The sequence below is a fragment of the Vipera berus genome (genome assembly GCF_964194415.1).
Source record: "Vipera berus genome assembly, chromosome: 1".
Lineage (NCBI taxonomy): Eukaryota > Metazoa > Chordata > Lepidosauria > Squamata > Viperidae > Vipera > Vipera berus.
The window spans coordinates 147,506,178-147,525,576 of NC_138202.1; the positions used below are offsets into that span (position 1 = coordinate 147,506,178).

Sequence of the window (19,399 nt, forward strand, 5' to 3'; positions counted from 1 at the left end):
CATGCACGCGCATGCGCAAAAAGGTTTTTTGCGCATGCGCGGATGCACGCGGCTGCCATTTTTTTAAAAATGAGATGGAACCGGTTCCCGGTTGCCCGACGGCGACGGCCCGTCTGCAAAGCTGCCGCTTTCGGCAGCTTTGCAGACGGGCCGTGGCAGCTTCCTCAAAGAGCGGCGCCCCTGCCCATTCCGAGAGGTGCGCGCGCACCTCTCCGAACGACTGGAGTTGCGTGCGCACCTCCCCAAACCTTTGGGGAGGTGCGCGCGTACCTCCGTGCGAAGGGGCAGCGGTGCCGCTCTTTGAGGAAGCTGCCGCGGCCCGTCTCAGCTTCCTCAAAAAGAGAGGCGCCCCTGCCCATTCCGAGAGGTGCGCGCGCACCTCTCCGAATGACCGGAGTTGCGCGCGCACCTCCCCAAACCTTTGGGGAGGTCCGCGCGTACCTCCGTGCGAAGGGGCAGCGGTGCCGCTCTTTGAGGAAGCTGCCGCGGCCCGTCTCAGCTTCCTCAAAAAGAGAGGCGCCCCTGCCCATTCCGAGAGGTGCACGCGCACCTCTCCGAACGACCGGAGTTGCGCGCGCACCTCCCCAAACCTTTGGGGAGGTGCGCGCGTACCTCCGAAAGCGGCAGCTTCCTCAAAGAGCGGCACCGCTGCCCCTTCGCGCGGAGGTACGCGCGCACCTTCCCCAAAGGTTTGGGGAGGTGCGCGCGCAACTCCGGTCGTTCGGAGAGGTGCGCGCGCACCTCTCGGAATGGGCAGGGGTGCCGCTCTTTGAGGAAGCTGCCGCGGCCCGTCTGCTAAGCTGCCGCTTTCGGCAGGTTCAGAGACGGGCCGCGGCAGCTTCCTCAAAGAGCGGCACCGCTGCCCCTTCGCGCGGAGGTACGCGCGCACCTCCCCAAAGGTTTGGGGAGGTGCGCGCGCAACTCCGGTCGTTCGGAGAGGTGCGCGCGCACCTCTCGGAATGGGCAGGGGTGCCGCTCTTTGAGGAAGCTGCCGCGGCCCGTCTGCTAAGCTGCCGCTTTCGGCAGGTTCAGAGACGGGCCGCGGCAGCTTCCTCAAAGAGCGGCACCGCTGCCCCTTCGCGCGGAGGTACGCGCGCACCTCCCCAAAGGTTTGGGGAGGTGCGCGCGCAACTCCGGTCGTTCGGAGAGGTGCGCGCGCACCTCTCGGAATGGGCAGGGGTGCCGCTCTTTGAGGAAGCTGCCGCGGCCCGTCTGCTAAGCTGCCGCTTTCGGCAGCTTCACAGACGGGCCGCGGCAGCTTCCTGAAAGAGCGGCACCGCTGCCCATTCGCGCGGAGGTACGCGCGCACCTCTCCAAAGGTTTGGGGAGGTGCGCGCGCACCTCCGCCCATTCGGGGAGGTGCGCGTGCACCTCTCCAAACGGGCGGTGCCACTCTCCATTTGGAGAGGTGCGCGCGCACCACTGCCCGTTGGAAGAGGTGCGCGCGCACCGGGCGGCTGGGAGCCGCAAGAGACGGCTCAAAGAGCCGCATGCGGCTCCGGAGCCGCAGGTTGCCGACCTGTGGTCTATACACTCAATTTGCCAGCAGATTTGGAAAACTCAACAGTGGCCACAGGATTGGAAAAGATCAGTTTACATTCCAATTCCAAAGAAAGGCAGTGCCAAAGAATGTTCAAACTATTGCACCATTGCACTCATTTCACATGCTAGTAAAGTTATGCTTAAAATCCTACAAGCTAGTCTCCAGCAGTATGTGGATCAAGAACTACCAGAAGTACAGGCAGGATTTTGAAGAGGCAGAGGAACTAGAGATCAAATTGCCAACATACGCTGGATCATGGAGAAAGCTAGGGAGTTCCAGAAAAACATCTACTTCTGCTTCATTGACTATGCTAAAGCCTTTGATTGTGTGGATCATAACAAACTGTGGCAAGTCCTTAAAGAGATGGGCATACCAGACCATCTTATTTGTCTCTTGAGAAACCTATATGTGGGTCAAGAAGCAACGGTGAGAACTGGACACGGAACCACTGACTGGTTCAAAATTGGGAAAGGAGTCCGGCAAGGCTGTATACCAGTGGTGGCGAACCTATGGCATGGGTGCCAGAGGAGGCACTCAGATCCCTCTCTGTGGGCACCCACGCCATGCCCCAGAGGTGGCAACTATCCCTCTTCAACCAGCCGCCTTCTAATTTGCCGAGATCCCACGTGGTTGAATGCATCGCGGCATGGTTGGTTTCCCTCCCCCCCATCCCATCCCTCCTGGACCCGCATGCTCTCCTTTTTCTAGGCACGACCCACTTCATCACCTCTTCAGCTGTTGGCCAACTATCCATCTCGGAGGCGGCTTCTTTGAACTGCTGGCAGTGGGCTGCGGAGCCCCAGAGTGCGCCTGTCGAGGGGCCAGCAGGCTGTGGCTACTGACGGACACTGTTTGCCCCCATGTGCTTGCTGGCCTCTGTGTGCAGGGACCGATGGTGTCAGGCAGCAGTTGCCCCAGCCCTTGCCTTGCCCCATGGCAATGGCACCCCTACCCTGCCTCATCTCACCCCACAGGATGAGTCTCCTGCCTACCACCCCACCTGCCAGAGACCTCCTGGAGCTCCCCCAACCCTGCCCACCCCCCACAGGTGTCCCTCCCCATGAGCAACATTGAGGTGACCACACACCCCTGGCCACACCCACCCAATCTTCCATGACCACCACAGCCACACCCACCCAGTGGGCCACCCCACCTGGCACCCAGCGATAAATAAGTGAGTTTTGGGTTGCAGTTTGCACACTCGGTGTTTAAAAGGTTTGCCACCACTGCTGTATACTGTCGCCCTGCCTATTTAACTTATATGCAGAGCACATCATGAGAAAGGCAGGGCTAGATGAATCAAAAGTTGGAATTAAGATTGCCAGGAGAAATATCAACAACCTAAGATATGCAGATGATACCACTCTAATGGCAGCAAGTGAAGAAGAACTAAAGAGCCTCTTGTTGTGGGTGAAGAAGGAGAGTGCAAAACTTGGGTTGAAACTTAACATTAAGAAAACCAAGATCATGGCATCCGGCCCTCTCAATTCCTGGCAAATAGATGGGGGAAAAATGGAGGTAGTGACAGATTTTATTTTCCTGGGCTCCAAGATCACTGCAGATGGGGACTGTAGCCAAGAAATTAAAAGACACTTGCTCCTGGGGAGGAAAGCCATGGCAAATCTAGACAGCACACTAAAAAGCAAAGACATCACCCTGCCAACAAAAGTGCGTATAGTCAAGGCTATGGTCTTCCCAGTTGCAATGTATGGCAGTGAAAGTTGGACCATAAGAAAGGCTGAGCGTCAAAGAATTGAGGCCTTTGAACTTTGGAGCTGGAGAAGACTCCTATGAGTCCCTTGGACTGCAAGGCAATCAAATCGGTCAGTACTAGAGGAGATCAACCCTGACTGCTCTTTAGAAAGCCAGATCCTGAAGTTGAAACTCAAATACTTTGGCCACCTAATGAGAAGGAAAGACTCACTGGAGAAGAGCCTTATGCTGGGAAAGGTTGAGGGCAAGAGAAGAAGGGGACATCAGAGAATGAGGTGGCTGGATGGAGTCATTGAAGCAGTAAGCATAAGGTTCTATGGACTCCAGAAGATGGTAGAGGACAGGAAGGCCTGGAGGAACGTTGTCCATAGGGTCGTGATGGGTCGGACACAACTTCGCAGCTAACAACATCCAAATCCTGCAACTGTTCTTCATCTGGTTTTAGCCTCCAGTCCCCTAATCATCAATCATATGTTGCTCTTTTCTGCACTCTTTCTAGAGTCTCAAAATCTTTTTTTATATCATGGCAATCAAAACTGGATATAATATTCGAAATGTGATCCTACCAAGGCACTATAAAGCAGTACTAATACTTCATGTGATCTTGATTTTATCCCTCTGTTAATGCAGCCTAGCACTGCATTGACCTTTTTGGTGGCTGCAGCACACTGCCTGCTCATATTTAAGTGATTGTCCAATGGGACTCCTTTATTGCTATTGAGCCAATTCTATACCTGTTCACTTTGCCTAAGTGTAAAACCTTACAATTCTCAGCATGGAATTTAATTTGGTAACTTAGGGCCCAGTGTTCAAGTCTGTTGAGATCCTTCTGGATCTTGAGCCTATCATCTAGGGCACGGGTCGGCAACCCGCGGCTCTGGAGCCGCATGTGGCTCTTTGAGCCGTCTCCTGCGGCTCCCAGCCGCCCGGTGCGCGCGCACCTCTTCGAACGGGCAGTGGTGCGCGCGTACCTCTCCAAATGGAGAGTGGCACCGCCCGTTTGGAGAGGTGCGCGCGCACCTCTCCGAACGAGCGGAGGTGCGCGCGCACCTCCCCAAACCTTTGGAGAGGTGCGCGCGCACCTCCGCGTGAACGGACAGCGGCGCCACTCTTTGGGAAAGCTGTCGCGGCACATTTGCAGGCTGCCAAAGGCGGTAGCTCTGCAAACGGGCCGTCCCCGTCGCGCAACCGGGAACCGGTTCCATCACACATAAAAAAAATGGCAACCACGCGCGTCCGCGCATGCGCAAGACAAACCTGTTTTGCGCATGCGCAAAACGTTTTTTACGCATGCGCGTGCATGGACACAGACACGCGGCTCCCACTTTTTTTTATGTGTGATGGAACCGGTTCCCAGTGGCTCTTTTCCTTTTTCAGGTTGCCGACCCCTGATCTAGGGTGTTGGCTATTCCTGCCAGAAGTATAAAATACATCTATTCTACAGCTAGACACTTCAAGGTCTCTTTTGTTCTGTGCCTGACCATGATACATCTACATATATTTTGTAAACCACTGGTGTACTTACATCACTCTGAAGTTCATACGCTTTCTTTGCTTGGATCACATCGTTCTGATCCGGCAGACAAGACCACTGGTGCAGATAATGATGGTAATCAATGTCGCTGGCTATAGCCTGCCCTTGCTTCGCTGCCTGGATAGCCACCATTTCATAGGGAATGGTGATGTTGGCTTTTGAACGGTGGTATGCTTGTTTATAGAGACGATCATTTTGCATCTTCATTACTCGAGCAGCCCATGAAAGTTTAGGATCTTCCTTGACTGATGGGGTTCCAATGTAATGACCTTTCTGTCTCTCATATGTTTGTTTGTATTTATACTGAAGAGAAAAGCAAAGCAAAGAACCATTGAAATTATTAGGATGATGTCAGACAGTGTGAAAATTGGTATCTTAATGACTCAGGGACTTTGAATGAAGGAACAGGTGGATTTCATCATTAAAAAGCAACCATTCAGTAGTATTTGATCACATCAAAATTTAGGAATGTTGCTTTGTAAGTTCAGCATCAACCATATATTATTGTTTATTTGCTCATTATAAAACAGTATGCTAAAACAGTGATTTCCCCTTTTTAAAATGGCAGGAGAAAATAACATTATTGAATTCGAAACAGTAGGGCATAAAATATTCCTTTTTACTTAAAGATCTCATCTGTTATCTCTTTGGCAGTTTAGGATAAGATATGCCTTAAAGTGCTTGAATTTAATATGATATTAAAATCTCAAATTTCAAAACATGTAAATGTAAAAAAAATGGAGGATATTGTGCAAAAATATAATATCTTTGAACAATACCAATTGGTTGGATCTGGTTTCATCTGCCATCTTTTTGATATGAAATGAAATGGTAATTTTAGAAACAACATTTCAGTAACAGAGCTCTTACCTCACTGGCAATTTCTCTGGAAGATTTTGCATGCTTGAATGAAAGAGCATCCACTTTAAAGTCATAACCTTTTGCCTTGGCTTCATCCCAGGCTCCAGTATAATGTTTCTGCAATTAAAATACATGCACAACTTTCAGTACCGTAAAAAAAAATACTGAATGAATTACAGAAGACTACAGATATTGCTCAAAATCCTATACATATCTAATAAGAATTAAGCCAGTGGACAAAAGATGGTGGAAATCCTTGCCTTCTTAGAATGCAATTAATAAATTTGATCTGAACCACACCAAAAACATTTTCAGTATTTAGCAAAATTAAAACAACTAATTCCAATGTAGCATGTTGTGGTATCCAAAACAGCCATTGCCAAACAGATATTTTCAAATGCTTATCTATTTTTTAAAAATCCACACTGATATGGGTGGAGTAAGATCCACGTTATTACATTCTATAACCTCTTGGCAAGTATTGCAGTTAATACTTTATCACATACATTAAATAGAAATATTTTCGTATAACGTGCACATTTAGTACTATTTTTCTCAGGTTTTAATTTGATTGAAATATAAGTCTCATAAAAGATTTAGGAAATATATATATAGGCATTTCTGTCTATATTAAATGGTTGGTTATATCCCTCTACCAGTAGAGGTGCTAATAAGTTCATAAAAGTCCTGTACTATTCAACTTAAAATCAGATCAAGGAATCTTTCCTCTATTTCAGGGGTGTCAAACTCAATTTCATTGAGGGCCGCATCAGCATTGCGGTTGCCCTCAAGGGGCTGGGTGGGTGTGGCCAGTGTGGGCGTGGCCTACTGGGTGGGTGTGGCTAGAGTGCATATGGCCTACTGGGTGGGCGTGGCCAGCTCTACATCGTTCGCATCAAGGGTGCCTATGGGGGCCTGGGCAGGAGTGGGACAGATATGAGGGTCTCTGGCAGAAGGAGGGTCTCTGGGCCAGGACCAAGGCAGTGGGGGCCGTTCCCTCACTGTTTCTAGGATGGCTTCGCGGGCCGCATGAAACCGCTTCGTGGGCCGGATCTGGCCCCCGGGCCTTGTGTTTGACATGTCTGCTCTATTTATAGATCAAATATTTCCTGTAACTTATTATACCAATAGTTGTGCCAATTTATTTTTACCTTCCTAAGAGATTTCTGCCATTTCAATTATACTTCAAAAAATAATAATAATTTACTGTTCATTTACAGATTTTCCCAAGTCATATAAACTCAGTGTAAAAATAATAAAACTAATAATTCAATGATTCATTTCATTTTGTAATTGACCATCACTATCCTGAATTACAGATGTAATATGTCATTGTTTTTGTTGTTTCAACAAATAAGACAATAATTTTCCTTCTTTCTTTCTTGATTCCCAATAGATAAGATTAATGTATTTCAAGGAATATTCAAAGAGATCCAGAAGTAATAGATTCAATTTAACCTTAGCTGCTATAAATACTTGGCATGAATCCTTTCTGTGGGTTTTCTCTAATCCTCTCTATGAAAACCTAAAATATGGATCTCTTTTTCTTCAATGATTTTGTTTCCTTTTTTGCTCTATTTTATTCCTACGATGTTCTTTTCTTCTATAATTACTGTATATGTGTTTGAGTGTGTGCATGTGCATATGCAAATATTCTGTTGGTATTGCAGCAATTTGTACTTTATTTAAAACTATTTTTTAAACCATCACACTACATGACTGCTTTGCATTTTATTTAAAACTATTCTTTTAAAAGCATACTACATGTTTGGTCAAATAAATTAATGGGACAACTTTCAAATTCCATATAGGCTTGTTTGGTTCCTTAGGTTGAAGTATCAGTTTAATTCTTGCTCTTAAATTTGAATATAGAATACACATGCAACTTATGACACAAATACCTTTATGTTTTAAGAGCAATTAACAGTAGGGCAATATATTTAGGACCATGTAATAAAGGAATATTGATATTCTTAACACAATTTCTACAATTAGTTAATTATCTTACATGGCTAACATTCACAGCATTCATCTTGGAGAGCAGTATTTCAGGGGTATCGACAGGAATATTAATCTGTGCCTTCTCATTATCCCATGTTTCACGATACAGGCGCTAAGAAAGGGAAGAAGGAAAGACATTTTAATTGCTGTGTGAAAATCCCTTTAATTTTTCAAAGGTCACTGTATCTTAGCCACATCCCCTTATCATTTCACACATTACACAGAGGCAGTGACTACATTCAGTTTACCTCACTGATCTGCTGAGCATTGATCTTAGCCAAGATGACTGGAGGTGGGTCAGGTATACTGGTAAATTTCAGTGCATCTGGGCGTTGTTTGTACAACCTGTCATTCACAAGATCTTGAGCCTTTTTCACTCTGACCACATCCACAGAGCCTTCGGGCATCCATCCAATCCCACGGAGCCATTCCAGATCTGACTTGTAAAGATTCTACAAAGAAACCCATCAAGCTATTAAGATAATTCTTCCATTTGCCAAAAACACCACTGAGGCTTCTCTACTCAAAATTAGTGTACAATTACTCTTATCTCAACACAGTGCCATTCAGTTGACATAAATGTGGTGCCATATATGTATTTATTTAGTTTTTATTTATCAAAGGTTTATACAGTTGTCCATTTTACCTATTATAAAATAACATGGGTGGCTTACGAACAATAATAAAACCTAAAAGGCATAAAAAGTTTCCTCATACTAGCTTGTGAGGATATTTGAGAAATGAATTCCTCTTGATCCTCTTTCTAAGCCGCGTAGTTTTTACAAGGGTCAGTTACAGAAAACTGTACATTTTGTAAAGTAACTCTGCTTATGATAACCCTATTCAATGCAGAGCAGCACAGATACGTCACAGCTTTACCTATTTTTTTATACCAAAATATGGTTAAATTTAAAACAAATGGTCAATAGACAGAAATAAAGAAAAAAAATATAATTCTGTGCAGATGATTCTGTTTATGGATAGCCGTTTAGTTCTATTTAACATTGTCACAAATGGGATTTGATTTTTTTTTCTTTTATGATGATGATGGCTGCACATTGCCAAGAATGTATGCAGGGCTTGAGTTATTGTAGATATAAAAATAATAATTCAAGAAATGTAGTATGAGACTAAATAAGCTAAGAGGCAAAAACTATAATGCAAGATGTAGTAACTTTCTACTCACATCACTCTGCAACTCATAGGCTTTCTTGGCTTGGATGACATCATTTTGGTCAGGCAAACATATCCATTCATGGAGATGGCGGCGATAATCAACGTCACTAACCAGTTTCTGACATTTCTTGGCCAACAAGATGGACAGCATGTCCACTGGGCTATTGAACTTGGTTTTAAACTTCTCAAAATATTTCTTGTACTCCCTCTCACTCTGCAGTTTGGCTACATGCATCGCCAGCACTAGCTTGGGATCATCATAGATGTTCCGGCATCCAATATGGTGTCCCACTTGCTTACGGTAACCTTCTTTGTACTTGTACTAATGATGAAACATAAACAAAACATCCATTTATAAACTACACATAATCAATTACTAAAATTACATTTCAACACTTTGTACACTGTGGCCTCTTTTTATATAGTTAAGGTCTGCCAAGCTATGGTTTTATTGCCAGGATTCTATATGATCCTTTTGGACATACATAAAAATATGGACAAAATATTAACTATTTATTTTACAGAAGATGAAATAACTGTGTAAATGCCAAAGAAGAGCAGACCATACCTCACTAGCAATATTCCTAGAAGCCTTGGCTTGCCGGATTTCAATGGCATCCAATCTTAAATCATAGCCTTTCTTCTTCATCTCCTCCAATCCAAGTTGATAGTGTTTCTGTGAAGGAAAATAAATAATGCATATTCCATTTCAAGGTATGTCATATTTATAAAAAATATGTAATATTGATTTATATGTTATATCATATCATAGTATATTAAGATTTTGGGCCGCAAACAATGGTAAATTTATGGGATTGTCCTGATAGGGAAATGCTTTTCATGTTTCTCTTGCTTTCAAAGGTACTCTCACATTATCAAATTTGTACTTATATAATTGTAAATTGGGAGAGTGTCATAAACTGTCAAAGGAGACTTATCCTCAGAAGAGGAAGTAGCATAAGGAGAGATAATGGAAACAAATTCACATTTAATTCTTTAATTTCTTACTTTACTGTAGTTCACAGAATTTGCTTTGGACAGAACGATCTCAGGAATGTCAATTGGAAGGGTGTACTGTGTTTTTTCTTTATCCCAAACTTCACGATATAAAGCCTGAAGGGAGAAAAACATATTCATCATATTATTGGTAGGATATATTTCATTGTCAAAAATATCATTTGAAGTTGGACATATTGAGGTTTTAATTGTTTTAGAATTAGGGTTACACTCAACGTTTTGGCTTCAAGACCAGAATAAGCTCTGCCAAAGAATGGATAATTCATGGGAAGGTAGAACCGAAAGCAATGGGTCCAAATTACCAGAGCTGTAAAAGACTTTGACAATGCTACACTGGCAGTGAGCAACCAATCTGGCTTCATCTTACCTGCAAAATTTTTTCCTATATAGCTAACCAATATCTATGAAATATCTGCAGAGTTCTGGCCAGGAAAACAATAAATATATCACAAGCTAAGCTGTGTGATATATTTAATGCCAAGTCCTGATCAAGAAAGCCTGCTAAAACTACCAGTGACTTAATGAAATTTGGGTAGACTTAAAATATCCAAATCTGAAGCAAAAGATAAATCCCTTGTAAGTCCATTATGTTAAACCCTGGGAAAAGACCCCGTGCAAGCAGTGCTCGATTTACAACCAGTCACTTAGGGACCATACAAAGATCTGCCAGATCTGCCTGAGGGTTAGTTATGACTTGGATTCGAGGTTCTGATGGTTGCCCAGCATCAGAAACTCGGGCACTTGGCAGGCCACATTCAGGGTCCTGTAGTCACATGACTGCATTTTGTGAGATCAAACTGGCATTTGCTTCCATTTTTTGGCAAAACCAACCCCATAGAGAACCACTGGTTCAGTTAATGACTGCAGCAGTCACTCAGTGACTGCTGCAGAAAAGACTGGCCACATGATCTTTATGACCACCACAATTTACAAATTGTAATGGGCAGGTCCCATTATGGTCATAACTGAAGCACTACCACCATATGCATCTTTGCTCCTGTTCCTATTGTCTAAGAATTAAGCCTTCATTTAGATTAAAAATTGCTATTGCTAAGCACATTTATTTGTGCTTAGATTGTAAGCCACCCTGAGTCTTCGGAGAAGGGCGGGATATAAATGGGATTTTTTTAAAAAAATGACCCAGTTTCTTCAGTGTAAAAGGTTCTAAAGAAATAGACAATATTTCTATGGGCAATATGGAAGCTCGGTTGTGGGTATATAGAAAATCGGAACAGTGATTTTAATTTTAAAAAAAACTCTTCATGTTTGCTTTTTCACACATATTTTTCTACCGCACCAAAATAAAAATGCATGAAAACTATGTTTTATACTTTTATAAAAACAAACAAAACTCCAAAAACTGTCTTCTAAAACAAAATGTGTAACGTTCCCCTTCCTTTGCAATCCCTAATCTTCCTAAAAAAATATTTTCCATTAAATGTTTAAAGGGATCTACAATTACAACTAAAGCTGGAGCAAGCTGGTAGTAAGTGCTTGGATTTTTATTTTATTTTTTACAAAATAAAGCTTCTTCTGTTTTCAATGACAATATTTTTCATGGTGGACGCTAATCGTTCTACGTCAATCTAGCAAACTAGCAATCAACAAAACTGCAGCATTTGCCCTTTTTTGGAGTGCTCACTGACATAATAGAAATGTATCTCACATCAGTGTTATTGAATGTTGATTTTAAATAGAGACATGTGGCCCCAAGTAACTGGTGCATGACAAGTACTGCTCACCCCACTCTGCATCAAAGCGTTGGCCTTAGCTAGGACAACATCCGGGGAATCAACAATAGCTGTGAATTTCAGAGAATCTGGCCGCTGCCGGTACAGTCTTTCATTCATCAGATCCTGGGCATTCTTCACTCGTTGGGCTTCCACAGAGCCTTCTGGTATCCAGCCAATTCCACGCAGCCATTCCAAGTCTGACTTATACACATTCTGTAAAAGAAAAAAAGAAAAAGAAAAATCAAGCATTTCCTTGGCAGAACATATGTTCTGGGCTAGTCCGAGTAAGGTAAGTTTATCAGGGTAATGAATGCCTTCGTCAACCTTTCCAACTTCTTTTCCAGTAAAGATATTCATACTTATTTCATCAGAGATCATTCCTGCTGAAATAAAAGGCAACTCCCATAATAAAAAATAAATGTTGACAAAATTATTACGGTATCAGTCAATTACAAAAGGTGGGATTACTTGAAACCACCTACATCCTGTGACAATAACTTTAGCATCATCAAACAGCAGCATCTATCTATTTGAGGTCCTTGGGAAGGACTTCAGTCTAAACATCTGGATGATTGTGTGACCAACCATATTAAAACATTTCCCTATCCCAAGTCCCTGGAAAGGATTTGATAGGTGGACAAAAATACAAAATCCAATATAAACCTCTGGCTGACTATGCAGCCATATATATGCTGCCTGAATCTCACCAACTATGGACTGTCTACTGTATGCTACTGAAACACTTGGAAGCAGATTCTACTAAAATGCCACAGGTGACATATATTAGTCCAGTAATGCAAAAGTATTACATAATTTTAAATTTTTTAAAAATGAACTTAAAAGAAAACCAAGAGAGCCACTCTGGTTGGTAGTTAAGGCACCAGGAAACCATCAGTTCTAGTTTTTGTACTTGGGCACAAAGCCAGCTGGGTGATCTTGGGCCAGTTCTTAGGAAGGGGACAAGAGCAAATCACAGCCAAAGAACCTTACCAAGAAAACTGTAGGACCTAATCCAGACAGTCATCCGAAGTCAAAAAGTGACTTAAAGACACACAAGTGTGCATGCCCACCCACCCACCCACCCCCCTCTCTCTCTCTCTCTCTCTCACACACACACACACACGGCTTATTTCCAAACAAATTCATAGATTTGCAAATTACAGAACAAAGGGTTTAATATAGCTTCTTCCAGAGTTGGGGGCTAAATTGCATTCAGAGATTTGCCGTGAGACATTTCTCCATCTTGTTGGAAGTTGTACTATTATCCACTCTGTCAGCTGCTCCATTCTCAGGAAGGGATTAATTTGGGGACTTTTTACATGCCTGTCACATGTTCTTTCACTAAACAATAATAGCACTCAGACATATGCATTTTACATTTGAACTGTACGTACATCGCTCTGGAGGCAATATGCTTTCTTTGCTTGAATGATATCATTCTGGTCTGGCAGGCAAGTCCATTCATGCAAGTGTTTGCGATAGTCCACATCACTAACCAACTTCTGACAATTCTTCGCATCTAAGATTGATAGCATGTCAACAGGACAATGGATCTTTGCTTTACATTTTTCAAAGTTCTTCTTGTACTCCAGATCACTCCGAATCTGGCCTGCGTGGGCAAACCATACCAACTTGGGATCATCTTCGTATCTTTGAACCCCAATATAATGCCCTTTTTGCTTTTCATGTGCTTCTTTGTATTTATACTGTAACAGAGAAGAATACATTTTGGAATGAATATAAATGCTACCAGGAATGCTAACAATGATTGAGCTACTAAAGACTGAGTGGCTGTGCATACCGGCATCACGGGAAAACCAGTTTTGTCCATCGTTAACTATGGGGGGGTGAGGTGTTACCCCCCGTTGATAAGGCTCGCAACTTGAGCGTCCTCCTGGATTCACGGCTCAGTTTACGAGATCATATAGGAGCCGTGACCAGGGGGGCTTTTGTCCAGGTTCACCTGGTGCACCAGTTGCGACCCTATATGGACTGAAATGCCCTACGCACAGTCACTCATGCGCTCGTGACCTCCCGTTTAGACTACTGCAACGCTCTCTACATGGGGCTGCCCTTGAGGACCACTCAGAGGCTTCAACTGGTGCAGAATGCGGCCGCGCGAGTTGTGATGGGGGCTTCCCGATACTCCCATGTAACACCTCTACTCCGCGAGCTGCATTGGCTTCCGGTTGCCCTTCGGGTGAGATTCAAGGTGCTGGCGATGACCTATAAAGCCCTTAATGGCTTGGGTCCGGGTTATCTGAGGGAACACCTGCTGCCGGCATCAACTTCCCATCGTCCTGTGCGCTCCCACAGGGAGGGCCTTCTCAGGATACCGCCAGTTAGGGAATGCCGGTGGGTTATTCCTAGGGGAAGAGCGTTCTCTGTGGGCGCGCCTGCCCTCAGGAATGATTTACCCGTGGAACTTAGGACCGCCCCCCGATCTGCGTTCGTTTCGCCGGGACCTGAAAACCTGGTTTTTCGATCTATCAGGCCTGGACTGAAGGGGTTTTAGCTTTTTAAAATGTTGTTTTAATTGGGCTTAATTAATTTAATATATTTTAATTCTATATTATTTTTATATTGTATTTTATGCTTCCCTGTAAACCGCCCTGAGTCCTTCGGGAATAGGGCGGTATAGAAATTTAATTAAATAAATAAATAAATAAAGTCATAAAAATCAAGAGAAGGAGGCCAATTTGGATTCAGATTTCTTCAAAACATAACTGTTGTCAAATGTTGACTAATATTTTTGTGATATTTGGATATCACTGTAAAATAAAATAAAAATCCCTTTGTGCCAAGTTATCAGAAGGGTTCTTAATATCTACTTTTCTACAACAATTTTTGATTGAGGGTGAAAAAAGCCAGTACTTTGCCTGACACACAAAATGACAAAAATCAAATAGGAAAGTAGATTTTTTTCATCTTCCAGACTTCTTTTTATTTACTGGAAAAGAACCCTAGATAAGCAATTAAAGCATTGAACTCAGAAACCCTGCTATCCATATTATTTGGGCTGGGAGAAATAATGCATCCTAATGCCAAAAATCAATAGATGTTATTTTATTTATTTATTTATTTATTTATTTATTTATTTATTTATTTATTTATTTATTCAGTCATTCATTCATTTATTTATTTTATTAAATTTATATGCTGCCCTTCTCCCTGAGGACTCAGGGCGGCTCACAACAATAAAAATTAAAAAACAGAGTAAAAAATTTAAAAGAGAATTAAACAATAAATACAAATTACAAAACAATTTAATCCAGTAAAAGCCTAATTAAAAATCGTAGTCAGTCCAGGCCCGCTTGTTGTTAATTTAATTTTAAATTAATCTCCCTATGTTCTTGCAATTTATAGCCATTAGACATATAACCTTTTCATATGTCATTCCAAGTCAGTCTAATGAACATTTCTAAAGGTCCTCTGTCTATTCCATTATTATTATTATTTTATTTCTGTAGCTTCTTAAAAAAAATTAGGGAAGTCACTGGACAGGAAAGCATCTACTCACATCACTAGCAATATCCCTTGAAGCTTTTGCCGCTTTAATTGGAATAGCGTCAGTTCTCAGATCATAACCTTTCTTCTTAGTATCTTCCCATCCTTGGACATAAAGTTTCTGTAGAGGGTGTGATAAAAAGATACTTGACTGTAAAATCACATCTAAAATTTAAAATTGATTTGTTCATACAGTCATATTAGTTCTTGTAAAGTGAAAATAACCCCCCAAATTATTAAATATTCAAACAATGTTAACATTCTCTTACATGGCTGATATTTGCAGAATTTGCCTTGGCGAGCAGAATTTCTGGGGTATCTGGCATGACATTGATTTTGATTTTATCAGCATCCCATGCTTCAGTGTATAGTCGCTGTGAAAGGAATAAGGGGGGAAAAAAGTTTGCTTTTTACCTACAGAAAATATGAATTGAAACAGAACGTGAGACTATAAAATTAGAAAACAATCATATTCATTAAAAATGCTATCTAAAATTTGTAATGAAACTAAGCGAGGGAAATTTCTATTTTAATCAACTATGCTTCAAAGTCATATGTACCATATGGTGAACTATATTTTTACAGTCATTATTAGTACATTTTTTTCTAGTTCAGATTTTGTGGCTGAATATGTTTAAAAGGACTCCTGCATTCAAGACCTGAGAGCTCAAGTTTATCAAAGAAAGTCAACAAAGAGCATCTGAGTTCTCCACTTTTCTAAAGAAATCCCCTTTGGGCCTGAGGCAAAGCACATATGCTCAAGGACTTAGACAAAATGCAGATAGATTTCAATACATCAAAGCAGTACCCAGATCAAAACTCCTTAAGATATTTTGATTCATATGCCAAAAACTACCACAGACGTTTTGAGAGAATAGTGGATTTTGTGGTTTATTGCATGTACAATTCCACAATTTCAGCTTATTTTTCATGGTGAAGTAATCTCTTCTTTGTCTTTACATTCCTATACCCATGCTGCTATATTTTCCTCTTAGCTGCAATATTCTGTATATTCATTTTTCAATACAGTCAATAGTCACATTGGCTAGAAATATATGAGAGCTGCGATCAGTAGTGGGATTCAAATATGTGAACAACCAGTTCTCTGTGTGGATGCCGCTTCTGGAAGTCCATTCTGGGCCTGAGCAACAAAAAATTACCTACCAGTTCTGCCAAACTGGTGCAAACCAGCTGAATTCCACCACTGGGTGCGATCTGACTGGTTTGGAAGTCAAATTTCTAAACTAGCAAAGTAGTTCATTGATCCACTAATGAACAATGGTGGACAGCTTTCCTTCCCTACACGTATTCAAGCAGAAACTAGAAAGATATCAGCGAAGGATTATTTTATTTGGATTTTGACTCTGAGCAGGCTAAATAAATCCTACATTTAGGATGTGATCATTCCATTTCCTAAGCAAATTATCATCTGTTATGGAAGATTAGCTACTCTTGTTCAGAAAACCTACCTTGTTCATCATCTCAGCATTATGCTTTGCTAATTCTACATCCCAAGCATCTGTGATACAGGTAAATTTCATTTGACTAGGTGGTTGCCGATATTTGTTTTCACTTAGGATTTCTCCAGCTCTCTTGACATGTTCAACATTCAGTGAACCAAGAGGCACCCAGCCAATGCCTTTCAACCATTCTAGATCTGACTTGTAAAGAGCCTGAAACATAAATAGCAATAGATTGTGTTTAGAGAAGTCAACAAATATGCATTACAACCAATTTGGGGGAAAAACATTTCTGGCTAATTGAATTATGAATTTGATTTTAAAAACTTCAGGTGAGAAATGATCCTTGATGCTGAAATTCACCTAGAAATGACTCAATTGATTTTCAGCAGCTTTACATGTTATAAAATATGAATAAGCATCATGATATGCATATTTAAGGAATAATGATGACAGCAAAAGTATATTAAGTGTAATGCTGCAATTAACTATCCATTTAGAGCAAATGAATAAATATAAATATAAAAAATCAAATAATAATATCGAGCAGCTGAATCCCAACTTATCTTTAATATGTTCATTTAATATTTTTTTTATTTTCAATCCAAAATAATACCCAAAACCTAGTCATACTTTAAAATTCATAAGTGAACTATATAAAACAGTTATCCCGGTGGGAAGATTTTAAAAAATCTTTGCAAAAACTATTATTAGGCATAAAATATTCTCTTAGGAGAATATTTTACATAGAACCACATGTAAATTTTAGTGCAAGCTTATTTTTTAAAACGCCGAAGTGAATATGATAACAGTACAAAAGAAAGTTAAGAAACCATGAGAATATGAAATTGATAGATCTGTGAACTAATAATGAGAAATAATAAGAAATTAAATATGCTAATAAGATGGGAAAGGGGAAAAATGGCAAAGCCTATTTTACCTCTGATTTTCAGGGGGGAAAAGTACTGTCTAAATTAAAACAGTATGAATTGAAATTCAAACTGAATTGAGTGACCTGTGATAAACAAGTCATTAGAGTGTGTAGTATCAAGAAGAAAACTTCCTCAATATTTAAATGTATCTTTCAGCTGACAGAATGATCTTCCTAAAAAGGACACATGGACAAATCCTTCCCACATGTAGCATCCTGTATTCCACATCAGTCTATTTCAGATATTTGAGGAATCATTTGGAACTGGAAGGGCAAGCTAAGGCAGAGTTTTTGGGAGAGAAGGAAAGCTTCAAAAATTTTCCCACTCTGTCTTGCACACATGAACTTTTAATGAATTACAGACCAAACTCAGTAGAACACCAATGCCTCCATTTTACATTAAAATCATGTTTTCCACCTCATACTTACATCACTCTGCAGATCATAAGCCTTCCTAGCTTGGATGACATCATTTTGATCTGGGAGGCATGTCCACTGGTGCAAATAATTACGGTAATCAATATCGCTGACCAGTTTCTGGCAATTCTTGGCCCCCAAGATCGACAGCATATCCACAGGGCTGCTATATTTGGTCTTCAGTTTCTCAAAGACTTTCTTATATTCTCTCTCACTTTGCATCTTGGCCACATTTATAGAATGCATAATTTTAGGATCATCTTCTACACTACGAGCTCCAATGTGATGGCCAAGTTGCTTGCGATAGCCTTCTTTGTATTTGTACTGAAATATACACAAATATTTACATTACCAATGCAGAAAAGTATTTGTTCTGTGCTTGTTCAGTAATTCTTTTTTTTAAAAAAATTATTATTTTAAAAATTCCATTTCTACATTGAACAGTGTGTTGTCTAGGTATACAAGTATTAAAATATAATAATCATCATAATAATCTTATCAAAATACAATCATATACTAGGAAATAGCAATCAAATTGTTAAAAATAGTATTACCCGCATTAACAATAGTTAATACAATCAAAGTATTTACTAATCCATTATAAATCTTGCTCACATAATCCACATATTCTCATATTTCCAACTTTCTAACCTCTGTTTTTATCAGCTAACCATTGGTAAAATGGTTCAGTAATTCAATTGGTTCATCATTTTAAAACTAATTAAAATAAATATTTTCTATAAACCTATAAGAAAACTCTTAGGAAAAACGGATTCACTCATCCAATTTTAGATCATAGTTAAAGACTATATGTTTTATTATCTGTTATTTCTTTTTAAAAAATGCCCCCTTCTGTTTTTGAAGTCAATATATTAGATTACATTTATCAAGGTTTTATATTTAGGTTTTTTATCATGTTAAGCTAGCTATGTCTTTTATTTATTAATGATTTTCCTTATCAAATTTGAAATTTGTATTTGGCATGCCAAGTCTTCTTCTATCTATAGTCCACTGAATTTATAGGTTTAAATAATTAAACAACTTCAAATAATTCAAGATGTTAGTCCTACCATGCAGAATATTTAAATTTTCCTCCTCCACACAGATTAAAATGTATGCATAAATGTCCACCAAAATTAAAAGACTTTTTCATTCTGTGTCATTGGAGCTATGCTCACATAGAAATCCAGATATACCCTGGATCTGAAAATACATCCTACAGTAATTCCTCTAAAGTTATTTGTTACATATTCACACACACAACCCCCTCACATCTATAAGGAATCCCCGGCAGCCGTTGACAGCCGTCAAAAGGCTGCCGCGGCATTCCCCCACACACACACGGCTAGCGGCCAATTCTGACAGCTGTCAAACTGCCGCGCATGCGCAGTGCACTGACAGCTGTCAAACCGGCCGACTCTGACAGCTGTCAAACTGCCGTGCATGCGCAGTGCACTGACAGCTGTCAAACTCCAGAGAGCCGCACATGCGCAGCTCAGCCGGAGC

General features: G+C 41.0%; 1 protein-coding gene across 1 annotated transcript in view; it reads right to left on the reverse strand.

The window, feature by feature from the left end:
• NEB (nebulin) overlaps positions 1 to 19,399 on the reverse strand; it is a 228,957-nt gene that overhangs the window by 111,499 nt on the left and 98,059 nt on the right. Inside the window, exons 87-99 of the mRNA XM_081333913.1 lie at positions 17,906 to 18,217; positions 16,555 to 16,758; positions 15,355 to 15,459; positions 15,099 to 15,206; positions 12,973 to 13,284; positions 11,588 to 11,791; positions 9,837 to 9,941; positions 9,397 to 9,504; positions 8,839 to 9,150; positions 7,901 to 8,104; positions 7,660 to 7,764; positions 5,661 to 5,768; positions 4,782 to 5,093 (exon numbers count right to left, since the gene is read on the reverse strand). Coding sequence (XP_081190039.1) covers positions 4,782 to 5,093; positions 5,661 to 5,768; positions 7,660 to 7,764; positions 7,901 to 8,104; positions 8,839 to 9,150; positions 9,397 to 9,504; positions 9,837 to 9,941; positions 11,588 to 11,791; positions 12,973 to 13,284; positions 15,099 to 15,206; positions 15,355 to 15,459; positions 16,555 to 16,758; positions 17,906 to 18,217 — 2,499 coding nt within the window. The remainder of the gene's footprint in view (positions 1 to 4,781; positions 5,094 to 5,660; positions 5,769 to 7,659; positions 7,765 to 7,900; positions 8,105 to 8,838; positions 9,151 to 9,396; positions 9,505 to 9,836; positions 9,942 to 11,587; positions 11,792 to 12,972; positions 13,285 to 15,098; positions 15,207 to 15,354; positions 15,460 to 16,554; positions 16,759 to 17,905; positions 18,218 to 19,399) is intronic.